At 35.0% G+C, this 15,789-nt stretch overlaps 1 protein-coding gene and 1 long non-coding RNA gene across 4 annotated transcripts in view; one reads left to right on the forward strand and one right to left on the reverse strand.

Annotated features, from left to right (window-relative positions):
• LOC122570873 overlaps positions 1-15,789 on the forward strand; it is a 136,000-nt gene that overhangs the window by 36,308 nt on the left and 83,903 nt on the right. The gene's annotated exons all lie outside the window — the stretch shown is intronic.
• LOC122570869 overlaps positions 1-15,789 on the reverse strand; it is a 232,518-nt gene that overhangs the window by 18,362 nt on the left and 198,367 nt on the right. Inside the window, exon 6 of one of the 2 annotated variants that reach the window (XM_043733769.1) lies at positions 4,632-11,304. The exons of the other annotated variant lie outside the window; for it this stretch is intronic. Coding sequence (XP_043589704.1) covers positions 11,219-11,304 — 86 coding nt within the window. The 3' untranslated portion in view covers positions 4,632-11,218. Of the gene's footprint in view, positions 1-4,631; positions 11,305-15,789 lie in introns of those variants that run through there. 2 annotated transcript variants of the gene reach the window in all.

Consider the following 15,789-nt stretch of genomic DNA (forward strand, 5'->3'; position numbering starts at 1 on the left):
AAAGTAAAAGAATCTTGGTGAGAAGGGCGTGCTTTGCGACCAATATAAATTCATTCTATTATACGACCTGTGCTTCAGAATTGTCTGTAACACACGGTAACTCGATGAATTACAAATGTAACAGCGTCGCGTTAAATTTCCATAGGTATCCACTTAACTCTAGCCTTGACTGGCTAGTTGAACTGACTTTGCTATTTCAATATCGAATGCATAGTTACGTATTGTTTAATAGGAGACAAAATAATTTGTAATGAAATACTCTTATCTATCAATTGGTTAGTTAAATTTTCCAGGAGCTAAATCAATTGTCTACATTTTAACATTTCATTAAGTACATGATTAATAGACGTGTAAATTATCCAAGGTAGAATTAGTTACATCAATTTTTAGTCGTCGAAAGACTGAATTGTTAAGTCACCAATTGGACTGATTTTCTACACGATAATAACATGCTCGGTAGTTCATTAGTTATCCACGTAAATTAGTTCAGTAATACAAGTTGAATTACGTTAATAGACAGGATGTAATGTACATTCCAGGGAAACATAATTGCGGCTAATATACCTACAGCATTACTGTGGTTTACCTGGTATGCGTGAGTACCTAATAAGTTTTACAAATCAAACTTTGTGAAAAGGAAATCTAACGAAAACAAAATATACTTTCGATGTTCCATTTATTTCCAATTAAAAATTTGGGGGGGGGGGGTAAAATCTGAAATGGGGAAGTCGATATAATTTTTTCTCTATTCGCTCAAATGTCGAAACGATTGATTCCGTTTCCTGAAAATTTCCTAATTTTAGTATCAAAGTACATAATTAACGTTCAATTTTTTAGAAATCAAACGATTAACCTTGATAGAATTGAGCAATTTGACTTCTGCATGGCTCGTGTATGAGGAAAGAATCTGTTCGGATTCAATATCTGAAAGCAATCAACTTTAAAAAAGGATGATTTCCGTACATGAACAGTAAAGCTCCGATAATTCGTAACATTCCACTGCTGCCGCTCGAGAAATGAAAGCAAACGATGTTCTTCTATAAGAGTTGAAACAATACACGGTGATTGATATTCGAAATTCCCCGGCGAATGTTGGATTTCCACGAATCACTAAATCTTCCTTTATTCTTTTCTCTTCTCACTTTGCAGCACGAACGGTACCTATAAACGGTGCTTAAATGCTTGCCTTTCTTTATCATTATATAATCACATGTATTTAATTCACTGATTCTCGACACTTTCCCTTTCAAAGTAATGGGAGTTACATCGTGAAAGAAACTATTCTTCTATTTTATGAAGATCTATTGAGTTTATTTGAATAAGAGATAAAGGTAGCTTACAATAAAAAATGAATAAGAATTGCTTTGGATCTTATACTATCATATACTCAGTCGAAATAAGTACAAATTGACATCAAACAGTGTTGGATATCAATCGATTACACGTTTTTATCTAATTGAATTATCAGCGTTGGAGAAATTAGTTGTTATTTATTAATCAGCAATCGCCAATCGTCGATTCTTATAGTACATTAGCTTTTTAATTTAAATTTAATCAAAGTTCTATTCAATGTATACGAATGTATATTGTATTAAATGAATACTAACTCGTAGTTAACTACACACACAGATCCAAACATCAATTTCATATTGAAGAGAATTTTAATAGTTAATCGTTAATTCAATTGATTAAGTGATTAATCGTTGGTTCAATTGACGATTAAATACCCGTTATACCCGTTAATTGCTATGAATAATCGCACATTCCAATTGAAATCATTAATCGTTAATTGCATTAAATGTTATCCAACACTGACGTGTAGCATATTTTTTACAACAAGAAACGTTTTTAACCAAGCAGTACTTTGCGCCACAAAATAATATAATTAAAATAAAAGAAAAACTCAGCCTTCAATCTTCTCCGATACATGAGAATACAACGTACACATAAAGAGAGGGATTTCATCATCGACAAACATACAATGTATATACGTTTATTTCAATCTTTCGAAATTCATCGAACAACAAACGATTATTGACATTTGATAATTTCATATCGAATATCTCGTCCAGAGTATCGAACGATTCTCGTTCGTAACGCACGAATAAAAATACTCTCTTTTTATTTTAGCTGTACGTCAATCTCGGCCATCAATTGGAAGGATCAATCGCGACGCTTAAAAAGGTATCGTCGAAGGATTAATGAGATCCTTCGCGAGCCGGTCTGCGTTTCAGCCCACTAAGAGGGCTTAGGTTGCAATGTTACTACGTGCACACACGATCTTCCATTACAGAACCGGGTGCACGGGCGCGCTTCTAATCGGAGAGAAGCTTTTCCGCTACGATCTTTCTCTCGTACAAACAGCTTGAGCAAATGTTCGCTCGGCGTAGTATCAATTCACAGCGAGTTAGTCGTTGCGCCCGCGACGGAAGTATCTTTCGAGTCGTTTCCGGGAGGATCGCTCGTTGAGAACGAGGCATAAACTAGCTAGAGTCCATTACTCTGTCTCGGTGAATCGGCATCTGGAGCAAAGATCGCGCGCGACCTAATGCCAATCGTCCTTCTTCCGGCTAATGCGGTGCTTTGCGCGAAATAATGTTCATGGCACGCGTCCTTGAACACGGAAAACAATTCCAACTGCCGTATAAAACTTCGTTCGGAATGCGTTTCTGATGTTTTCGTCGTTGTGAAACTCCAATTCGAGATTCGCTCCGCGTTAAGTCGCCCCGAATGGAAACCTCCTTGAAATTATTGGCAAATTACTCTAGTTCCTACTTCATTCGACCGAATCTTTGGAGAAACTTTATTAATCGGTTAATTTGTCGGTTTTCTTACTTAGAGCGACAGTTTTTTGGTTTGATTCGAAAATATTTGATGATTTTACAGTTTCATTGGTGTAGAACGCACGTATTGAACATGAGCTTCGTCTCTCTGTGATATTTTCTGGGTTAGTTATATAAAATGATCCAGAAAATTTGTTAAATGGGTTTGCGACCCCATTGCTGTGGTACATGATAATTCGAGTAAAAGTTGTCTCTCTATACGATGGTTCAATTTTTAGTATTTTGCAATGGCGGTATGTTTTTATATTATTTACCGTTATTTCATCAAATACGATAACATTCCTTGGGGAAATCGATGGTAATAAATTAACCATCAAACTCGCACGTACATAATTTTCACATTAAGAATTCGCGTGTTGGCTACTTGTTACTTTAGCTCGAAATTTACATTCGACATTTATTGCTCCGTATAAAATGCTCTGTACTATTTACCTAGACGAGCACGCGATTTCGAAGTTAGGAACCTGGTATCAGTTCTGAGAAAAAGTGCGAGTTTAGGGCGTCGAGGCGAGAAAGAGGCTCTCAGCAAGAGAGTTATTGCCGCGCGTTAGAAAGTTCTCGTTGTTGAACGTGGCGAAACGCTGCGATGCATCATCTCACTGAAGAGAGAGCAGAGTTGCGTATCTAATTCAGGATACGCAAACTAAATGTATCAGCCGGTGTCATTGAAGATGTTCATAACGAGACTGAAACGCGGAGAGAGGAGACAGGTTCGCGGTTTTCCTTCTCCGCTGTGGCCGAAGTGGCGGACAAAGAAGAGGATTTCTGGGGAACGGGTAGACGGGCTGGTGTTCTCGCGTAACAGTATTTGATGGCTGGAGGGATATTAAGCGGAGCCCGAAACAAAGTTTATTTTGCACCAGTCACCCAGACGAAGTCGCTTCACGCCGCCAACTCCTGGTACTACTTTCGGTAGTGGTGCCACCTGTGTTGCTCTCCGCAGTTGCGGAGGAGACAAACAGGAAGAGACGTGAGAGGCCAGAGGAGAATAGAGAAAGTAACAAAAAGGAGCAGAACTAAGAGAAACGGAACGTGGAAAGACAGATGGTTAAAGTGACGTAGGAAAGAAGAGCGCATTGAGCAAGAACTGTGAGAGAGAAGTGGACCGAGCGAAGAGAGGATGTGGCATGGTGGAAAATAGTGGACGTGGCGAAGAGAGAAGACACAGAGAGGCAGCAGTGGTAATTGTTACGGCGACGACGTTTCAGGTAACTGAAAGGTCGTTTCCTTTGTCGTGTTTGTGTGTGGGATGGAAGCCATTCTGGTTCATAGAAACAGGTGCACGTATACACGTTGGCCGACTAATAGCGGTATATACGTACAATTGCAGAGGATACACAATCATCCGAGGCAGCTCCGGAGAGTACACAATATCCTAAAGGTGGTGTACCTGCACGGTATTCGTCCTGCAAACTTTGGCCCAGCAGACGTCGTACTTCCTTCCGCAACTTTGGCAGCTTCGACATGTCTAGAGGGTACAGAGATCCTGGCTTGAGTTAATTGTGGCCCCTTTGCTTGCGGACGGCTCTACTCCCTGGGATCAATTTTATACCGGGCGTCCGCTGAATCGCCATCGTAATCGGTAACATGTAAATCCCTCCTTAGGGAACGAGCAACAAACGTCAAATAAATTTGCTCTGGCAGATACGCAGGTTTAAAAGGGATAATACGACGTACACTACTGCTTGTTAGTATCTGGATACTTCGACGATTTGTGGCAACTGAAATTAGAAAATAAATGTATAGCTAACAGTAAGTGTTAGTTGCGTGAATAAATCAGAAGTAAAATAGTGGCCAGTGGCATGTTTATTATCATCTTATGGAATTAATAGAGAGATCGTGTAGATTTAAATTATTTATTTAAAAATTTAGCAACAGTTTATTCAAATTAAATATGCAATTCATCGATATATCCAATTTTAAATATTACCATGTGAATTAAGAACCTCTTTAATACGGTCTATAGCTTAATAACTAAACAACTTAAAGATAAAGAACATCTCAAGTAACGAAAGCGGTCTATAAAGTTTGATACTTACAGATACCAATTCTGCTGTCGCATATTAGTTTTTACAAATGTACAATTTACGACAAATTTACAATTTTATCGTTTCATAATGTTCTAAGATAGCTGTCACAATAATAATAAAATAGATAAAATCAGCTGCTCTTTTGATCTGTAATTTAATTACATAAAACGTCGTGTTAAAAATAAGCAAGTGTCCGAATACATTCGAGCAGTAGTGTATTTATACAGGGAGTTATTACTTGTAACAATGGTTGTTGAGTGAAGTCAACGCATTTCGCGTTTCTCTTGTATTGTCACTTAATCGCCGATTTCGATAAAAGTACATCTTTTTTATATCAATATTAAATACTCTTTCAATTCTGGAAATTTTTCTAGATCTTTTAAATGGAAATACTGGAAGTTTCGCTGACGATTAAGCAAATTTCAGAAATAATAGATACAACACGAAATGCGTTAACTTCGTCACTGGAAATATATCATTCAGATTATGAATAATGGCAGTTTTAATCGAAACTGTTGGATCTTTCTTCCTTATAATACATACAACCATGTTAAAGTAATTCTTTACGCTAAGAAAAAAGGAAAAATAACGCGTTTTACGTGATAAAAAGGCAAAAGCAAATATCTCTTTGGTATTTTAAGACGTCGATTGAATGTGAAACGCGAGTATTTGATTTTTCTCTTCTCTTTTTTTTTTCTTTTTGATCAGTATAAATGATATTTCCAACGAAATTTTACAATGTAAAGTTTCACTTTTCGTTTCAAATATGTAACATGGCAGCTATTCGTTACAACATTGTAGCATTACTTCTTCGTAAGCTGAACGTACATCGGAGTATTTTTCTGGTATATCTATTCTACAAATTTTATCCATTGTTTCCGTTAAATCCATAGTTGCTTCGCGTTCACCGTCATCTCTTTCGAAAGCCGCATGTACACTTACAAAAATTTATTCTTCACTTTTTTCCAACCGTGTTCTTGCACACGGAAAAATATCTACCAGTTAAGTTTACGCTGGGATCTACCGGAAACCCTATACAGAGTCGTGTACGTTTGTAACCCCCGACCGGTACCGGGGATACGGCCGGTAGACGAAAGATACAATTGTGTACAAACGAGAAAAGAATTTATGAAATGGCGCACGGTGTAAGCACAACGCCGCGTTGTCGGTTAATATAAAAAGGATCATTTTATCCGATGTATTTCACTCGCAATCCGCTCTATCCGGCGACTAACCTTTTTCTCCTGATAAAACAAGCGAAACGAGTAAATTTTTCGCTATACAAGTCGCTAAAAAATAGATGCTCCATCTATACTGTGACTCATAACAAATGATTCATAAAACCATTTCAGTATTGCCAATTCTTCGATTCCTATATGTGCAAAAAGTATAAGGTACAATACGACAAGATCTGATAAGAAGTGTTCAAAATCGAACAATAACACTTATTGGATATGGAGAGGTATCCATACCTTACTAACAATGTTACAATTTCATTTTACGTGTCTGGTATCTTGACTTCAATATTTTTTTTTTTTATTCTATACTTAGAAAACGAGAATAACCTAGTTTTCCAGTGAAATAATCATTTTCCTTTACAGAGAGACGTAATGTACCTTTCCCTGGAGAAAAAATTACATTATTTTTCAGTACGATTTCAAACATAGTACGTTTCGTTACCTTATTACGTTACCACCAGAGGACGATATAAAAGTTGAAGGTCTTTAGATGATTTTATACTTACGAAACACAGTATACAGTTACACATATTCCTCTGCGACTTTCGAACCAAAAATTTCCAAAAGTTATTAAAATACGTATGCGCGTGATCATCTATAGAAATTTCTAAGAAAACGCAAGTATATTTTCTCTATGAAAAATTTTGACGCGTACCCCTGCCATCAATTTTCACGATACCTTTGTCGACCGCGCTACATTCTTCCAATGCTTTATATACAGTTGAGAATTTACATGCTTAACGTCAATTCATCTTGCTTGACACTACATACGCGTAGCTTTGGCTGTTGTCGATACACTTGCTCTCGAAGAATAAAACTCTCTTTCGCCTTATCCTTGTGTATACCGGTTCTCCTTTTTACATCGACATCCCGCGTAAATGCTTGGTGAAGTTTGCCGAAGATCCGGCCTGGTTACATATGCACGTAGGTAAAAAGGAGCGTTTTCTATGTCTATGGAATAACACGAACGATTTTCCTATCCGAAAGCTGGAGAAACACGCGGCACGTGGACGCTTTACAGACGCATGGAATCCTTCAGCAATTTTAGACTTCCTTTAATAAAAAGGAGACATGTGGGAGGGGGTTGTGTCTCTACTTCAGCCTTGAAATTCCGCTTCCTTTTCTACAATCAAACTATCGATCCGACCCTTCTTAACCAGATACGGTAGCTCGGAAACTATTGAAACACTTGTAGACACCTATGAATATTCTATGTGCGTTGCACGAAACATTTTAAAATTTCATTAGCAGACGTCACTAAAGTGTTTAAACAGTCATTTGTTCACATTATATTAATAAGCCTTGATACACAGTGAGATTATCTTTTATTAATACTTATTGCATGTTCGAGATAGCTATTCATGCTGTATGCTAATTTTTCTTACTGAATATATGTTCGTAATAAATATCTTGTAACTTCTATATACATTTTCAGATCGGTTTCAAAGTTTAGTAATATAATCATAGCAATCGTGTCTCATTATCGTGCTAATGAAATATAAAAATGTTTTATACACATAGTTTTCCATAATAGGTGTTCAAATATTTTCGAGAGTCACGGTATATTTGAATTTCCGTATTCTGCGAAACATTTTGCATGAAACGAAAGCTCTTGTTTGTTGAGACAACTTATACGTTGGCAAGCGGAAAATATTCGAGCAAACGCACCGAAAGGTATATAAAAAAATATTGCGCTTTTTGGGATACTTTTCAAACCTTGTCTCACGGTCCATTCCATATTGTAACAATTCTTCGTTTGGTATAACCATTACGCGATACTTGACGCAACTTTCAATGTGATTTATAATTACGCTTTTGTTTCGTTTAATTATCTTTTCTTCGTTAGTTTCTATGTTCTATATCTAGTATTATACAGGATTTTAAGTAACTTTATCATTTGGTATATTCGCTTCCCTGTTAAAATTGAAGAAATATTTATAGCATAAATTGCAAATATTAGTGAGATCTTACAGTATTTGTAAAAACCGCTTTATTTCGCGCTTGACAGTAACGATATATAGATTGATTGGAAATTTTCTTGAAGGCAAAAATTGGAAATAGATGTAAATATATACTGTTTGGCAGGAAGAAATATTATACTAATGAACGTAGAAAATGATGTTTCTTTAAACGAAATATAATTTCCCATTAAAATGCTGAAACTTAATATTAAAATTAGCGATTAAAAGATACTAGAAAGATAAAGGGGGAGATTTTGAACGTAACAGAATTTTAATTTAAGAAGAATGATAGGCCTTCTGTAAACAAATATATATTTCCCCTACATTTCGCTATCCACAAGCGAAAATGTAAAATCAACATTAGATATTAGACGCAGAAGAGAATCCTGTATTCTTCTTAAACAAAACGTATTTCCATTCATAGAAGCTTGAAATAATTTCAATCACTTTAACATCTTTCATTAATAATTTTTACGTTGTATTTAAAAGTTTGTAGTTTTGAGTTACTTATCGCCGGCTATTTCTAACAAATCTGTTTAATATTTGTAATTACCTCTTATAACATTTGTAACAGATCCCTTTATCAGGTCCTTTAATCGTATACCATGAAATTTTATTTCCACAACTCATCGAGAAGTCAAAGTATTTAAATATAAAGTACTATTATAAACTGTAAAACAATTAACACAGACCTTCTCCAATGAATCGAAAATGCAATTTTCAATCAATCCATATAACAAATCGATAACATTACATAAAATATTCCCAGAAATAAATCAAACTAAGACCTAGCTCCCTGTACCACATCAATTAACCTCGATTATTACACATTTCCCAAAATACCTCTCTCTCTTTCACACACATACACACATTGCACGATATCAACAAACATGTGTGTTATTGTACGCGCGTGTTCCTCTCGTGAATACCTTGTACCGCGAATATTTTTGCATGGAAGCATGGTTACGACGTGAAACGAAGGTAGCTGGCATTTTTCTGTGCTACGTGGGACACGCAAGAGAGAAGAGGGAAAGGAAAAGTTAGGAGTCTGGCGAGCGCCACTTGACTAGTCCCTTCGCATCAAAATCATAGCATCCATCTCCGGTCCTTCACCTGGTCTACGGACAATGGTTCAATAAACACGATAGAATGACGTAGAGCGCGGCATGACACGCATCTTTAGGTGGAATAATGGCAGGACATTCGATCGTGTCTGTCCTCCCTCATCGAAGGACGAAATAGGATGATGTAGTGCTTGAACACCATTTCTACAGTAGTTCATAAAAGTATTCGATAAATTGTAGAATCCTTTTACGAATACGTGTGAATTATGTAAATTACGTGAATTATGTGTGTCGTACGAAACGTTTCGAAATTTTATTAATACTATAATGAGACACGGCTGTCATAATTATATTGAAAAAGTTGGGAACAAATGAAAAAATTTACATAGAAGATACAAGATAATTAATGTAAATATATGTTTTGCGAAGTCCACAGAAGTTTATCCATTTTATTAACAAGCTTCGATACTTAGTTATCATCTTTAACACTTATTATGTTTCGAGGTGACTATTCATGCTATACTGTACTAATTTTTAACTAAATATATGTTTATAGCAAATGTATTGTAACTTCTACATATATTTTGTAAATTGGTTTCATACTCACTATAATAATGACATTCGTGTCCCAATATAATGTTAATGAAATTTCAAATCGTTTTACACAATGCATACAACATATTTATAAAAGGTTTCTATAAGTGTTCAAATATTTTCCTGTACCACTATACCTTGTTTGGAACCTTATATTTCGCCAATCAGGCTCTCTATGTTTCGTCGTCAATTACGTGTTTTTTTTTTTTTTGCAACGTTCGTGATGGAAACCGGAATAGAATATCTGTGACAGGGATCCTTTGAAGCGGAAACGCGATACGCAAGCAAAAGATTTTCACTTCAAAGCCACTCTCGACCTTGTCCTCGAACGATCAATTGGTTGTTCGTTACTTATCGGTCGCGGAATTTGTTTGAGCATTTGTCGATAGAACACGAATTACATTATAACTGTCTTTTCATTACGAGGAGCTCGTGCGTGTGTTAAGGCTGTTGTCCATTTAATAGCACGGTATGTGATATTAGACTAATCTTGATGTACTTATATTCATATTATATATAGGTTAAATGTAATCCTTAACTATAAAGGTATAGCGGTTTCATTTATTCGAACGAAATTTTATCTAGTGGGAATTGGAGGAAAAATGAATTATTATTATAGGAACGACAAATTATAAATGGGAAATATTATATCAATTATGATGTTGCCTAATGAGCTGGGATAAATGGAGTTTGACTGTACAAACTACTGATCTTTGAAATTCTGAATTTTTATCTTATGATTACAATCTAACGAGGAATTTATGAATGACAAAAATATGGATATCTGCAGTTCAAGACTAAACTGACTTTAATTGCAGACTTTTATATATCCAATAACTTCTTCTAATATTATTTTCACTTTCATCAAATGATAATAAAATTCTCATAAACTTCTATCGCTTCTTCGATACTAGATTCTATATATCATACGTTTCTTTACAAAATGGTGCTTATCAGTAAATCGCTGATGTAATCCTAATATCGATACGTTAAATATAAAAAAAAAAAAAATAGTATCGATACATTGAAAACTGAAAATTACTGATCTCATTCTGTGCTATTAAATTGAATATCAGCCCTTCTCTATGATACTTCGAATCGAGAACCGGTTCACGACGTCGCGTCGTTCTCGAATAAATCGCGATGGGATCATCCGATAAGTCGAGATAAGCGTATCAATAAACCGTGTAGTGTCCTGCATCGTCACGATCTCAATGAACGATTTTTAATCGGGGACATACGACGTAGAATGTAACAATGAAAGCGATGGTATTCGATTCCTCTTTGAACGAAACCGAACCGAATACGCTAAAAAACACGTGATACCAATGCCGATTCAACAATATTATTATTTGGTTTCCCGCCACCGATTCGGTCAGCCCTTAAACTGCTGTCTTTCCCTTTCCTTCTGCTCCTCCTTTTGACTAGTGCGCTGTTTATGGTGCGGCGCCCATGGACTCCCTTTCCGTGGCCTCAGGCGTATCGTGACTATCTCAGGAACAGCTGGAGCATACACAGCATCAGCATCGTCAAATAGATGGCCGTAGGAGCTTCGCTTCCGTTCTCGGAGGTCACTGGAACACACATGCGCATGCACGTTACGCGCAATGTTATTATGTTGTCTCGTGGTTTGCGGTTATTGTGTGTACTTGTCATCTAAACTGGTTGTTGTGGGTGTGATGAGTTGACTGAACGGCCGTTTGGATTTCGGGAAATTGAACAGAAACGAACAAGGGTTAAAAATACATTTCTCATATTTTGGATTCTGGTTTTTAAATTAAATTTTTAAATTACTACTTCATAACTTTCAAATATCTAGCGTGCTGCTTCTTACGTTCAACACTATCTTCTGATGAAATATATGTAACCTGCACACACTAAAACCATCCACAGCGAATGTAAAGCCGTACTTTACTGTTAATTCAACTTTGATCAAAATGTCACCACAGACCTTTATGTATTGTTCCCATTCATTTTTTGAAAATAGCGTAGGTTGTATAAACCTTAACGTGAATCTTCCGCGTTACATTATTCGTGGAAAATTTTATGATAATATTAATTTAAAAGTGATATTATTTGATAATATTTAATTTAAAAGCAGATTATTTCGAAGCTTCAAAAACAGACGACAGCGATATATCGTAAAACAGTTTATAGTATTTTGATTTAATTTAATTGAACGTTCCCTCTGTTCATTAATTTGTACAATGATTTATATAGCACAATCCGTTTCTAACAAATAGATTTGATGCGAGTTATACTGAATCGAAACTGACAAATGCAGTAGCTGGTAGTACGACCATACTGCGTGTCTATTGGAAAAGCTTGAAACTTAATGAATAGATATTGCGTTCGTCGATAGAAACGGTAATTGGTGGATTTTCATGTCGATAGAACTACTGTGTGTTATCGACTACGAACGCGATGTATACGAAAGTCAAATATGTACTAGGCATTCCGCTGGTATCATCAGAGGCTGACGATGAAATGATCAATGGAGAGGCACATAGGATGATGACATTTCAAACTTGCCATATCTAATTCCTTTAAGCGTATTCGTGAGCAGCTCAGATTATGCACATCGAACTACTGCTATATTGATTCTAAACTACCCCTAAATCGATTGTAGAATAAATTTCTACGACAAAATAATTACCTTAAGAAATATATATTAATGATATATAAGTAAATAGACATTAGTCATAAGTTTGAAAAGATTAATAATATAATAATAATAATAAAAAAATTAATCAAAATAGTGATAAAATATCAAATATTAAATAAATATTAATAAAATAAAAAATAATAAAAGATTAATAATAGATATTATATAAATATTTCTTTGCCAGTAGTTGCGAAATACAAACTAATTTTATAAATTACAAGCTAACTGATTATTGACGTAAAATCAAAGAATCTGAAGTTTATAATCCACAACCTGTCACTTGTTTCAGTTCACTATTATTAGTCAATAAATTATTGTGCAAAAGAATGCGGGTCATAATTGCTTAAACTACCATAATTAATATGCACAATAACAACGAAAATGTGGAACACGTTAAATCATTTTTCAGTTCAACAGTGGAAGTGGAAGTTCAGTTCAATGAAGGTAGTTAAAATAACGAATTCGAGGTTCCAGTTAAACATACCGAAATAAAATTTGCTATTGCTAAAGAATACGCCAATAGATCGATCGAGAATAATCACGTGAAAGCACTAATGTACGTTAAAGTGCAAGAGAATCTGTGTATGTAATGCAGAGTTCGTCATCGAGCCTCATCAGATCAGGTCATTAACGCTCGCGCTCTCCTTCCTTCTCCTTTTCGTTTTTTTCCGTTGCTCGCGCTAGTTTGCATTATCATATGCTAATGGTTACAGAAGATTATCCAAAAAGCATTTTCTACAAATTTTTGTTCGGTTCGAAGTTCGGTAATGTGATTAAACCACATCGGAATATTGAAATGTAATAAACGGTGGTAGCCGAAGTGGAAAGCGTCGCGGAGGACGAGCATTAAACGGAACGCCAATAGATTCTCTTTCCTTGGCCGCTTTGTGCCCGAAGGCCGAGGGAAAAGTCAATTTCGTAAAAACAATTCTGTAGACCACGGAGTAATACGTACGAGTCAACGAACACGATGGCAGCCTGCGAATAGAGCCGGTGTGAACGAAATGAAATTACCGCGACTGCAGAAGCCGAACGAATTCCTGTAACGTCGGTGCCGGGGATTTGATGGGAAAGGGACCCGAAAGGAACGAGCTCGACTGCTTTCGAATTAGACGCTAACCCGCTTTCTTTCTTAACGTATCAATCTTCTTCCTAATGGATACCTTTTTACGTTACTTGAACGGATTCGAGAAACGTGCTCGATCTGAACGTAAATATATTGCGTTTAATAAGGAAACGAATTACGAACAAGGTATTTACATTGCTAATACTAAGACTTTCCTTGCTACCGACGCATATGGTGCGTCGTTTTTATTCGTTTGAGCAATTTTACTAATGCGATTATTGCGTTCTTCTTTCTGTGTATTTCAACGAAAGACTTAAAAAGATAGAAATAAATGAGGATCACGCGAGAAGAATATGATGAATCTATTTTTGTTTAATTTTCTCTCTTAGAAGATGTATTTTAATATAGAGTAGTTGAAGGAAAAAAATAATTTGATGGATTCGAAGGTATAAGATTCTTAAAAATAGATATGAAAACCATTATGTTTTGTAAAAGGAAAGAGTAATATTAGTCTAGTTGTTATGTCAGTTTAATTTTATTAATATTAGTCTACATATATAACTAATATTATCAATATTCTGTAAATATCCGAAAAAGTGATACAAACACATATTTAATCTGGAAATCAAATGAAAAGCAGATTTCATGTGGAACTGGTTGAGAAATATATTGAATTTTAAAACCTCACTCCTCTAAAACGCTATATGCGTCAAAAATGAACGTGTTAATCGATATTCAAGTGTAAAATCAAATATATACTCTTAGTTACATGTATTATAACACCCTCAAAGTGTCATTAAGAAATTGACAAAGATTTAAAAATTTAATGCCTCGTGTAAAACCTTAAATTATAATGAACGGTAATCTTAATGAATGAATAGATGTCTTAAACTATAATGAATGAAGGAGTAACTTGGATTAGAACGAACGACTATAATGAATCGTTGCATAAATGCAAAATTTTGATCAATTAATCGTTTCTGCGATAATCTAGTTCAGTTACCATGTTTTGTATGAGATCACCAGGTGTTCTAGTATTTATGAACGAGTGTATACAAGAGTCAGGAAATTAACCTTGACAACATATTTCATAGTGATTGAAATCCCCTATTCGTGTTCTATCCTATATAAATATCACATACATGAATGTGATTTTCAGGAATAAATTGGGAGATTAGTCTTGCAAGATTTCATGCGTATCAGCAACTCTTAATTAACGAACACATATGCATACGTTTGTTAAATAATTGATGTTACCGCTTATGCACGTTTACTGCTTTAACGATTTATGAGGAAATTATATACATAAAATTTGTTTCATAAACAGTCGAGCGAATCATTCCTAAGCTTGCCATTATTTTTAAAACGCGAAAGAAATATCAATATTTGCTGCGAAATTTAGGAATATTATAAATTTCGCTGATGTTGGTAAAATATGAAAATTTTCACAGGTTGCGAAAGTTTCAAGATTACAGAAGTTATAATTTGTACGAAAGACCTTAAAAATACTCTTTCTTTCGCAATAGTTAACGCAATATGCCATCTAAATTTAAATTTCTTTTCTTAAAAGGTGGTTGCTGGGTTGAGTATGTAGGTGTGTAACGTCGAAACGCTAACGAGTATTTTTAAACTAATTTTCCAAATTTTGTATATGTTTTGTAGAAACTTGCTACACGGGAACATGTAAGGAAATTAGGCGAGGACGTAACACCGACGTTTAATCTAGGAAATCCGCCTATAATCTTAAATTCTGGTCTTACGTCTGTCCTTTTCATGAATTCATAATCCTATTAGGGAGTGTCCAGAAACTAAATGCTAGTAAATTTAATTAAATTCTGAAAGCTATTCATTCGTAGGTAATCGAAGCACAAGATGTTAGATTAAAAAGCGTAAACAATCGATATCTAGTGTATTAAAATACTAAATAAATAAGTTACATAAATAATGCAAAAAAATATTTTACAACAAGACGTTAATAAAAATATTAATTTTTGAATTAATAATTTAAAAAAAATCAGTAGTATCGAATTCTGCTTTTGAGCTAAATTACACGAAATTACCTATTGCATGATATGATAAATTTGCATTGTATGATAAAAGAAGCATTAAGAAATAAAAGTAGTGCGTTCAAGTATAAGCAAAAATTACAGGTTTTCCTCTTTCCTTTTAACAGCAGTATACTGTACCATGCTTTGAATATATCCGTGCGTGTAGATGTTAATGCAATGAAATAATGAATTTTACATTTCTGTGAGTGTTAAAAATTTACATGTCATGCATGGACTTTCATTTTAAGCTTTTGAACAGTATATAAAAATAAATTATTCC

The sequence above is a fragment of the Bombus pyrosoma genome, linkage group LG9 (genome assembly GCF_014825855.1).
Source record: "Bombus pyrosoma isolate SC7728 linkage group LG9, ASM1482585v1, whole genome shotgun sequence".
In the NCBI taxonomy this organism is placed as follows: Eukaryota; Metazoa; Arthropoda; class Insecta; order Hymenoptera; family Apidae; genus Bombus; species Bombus pyrosoma.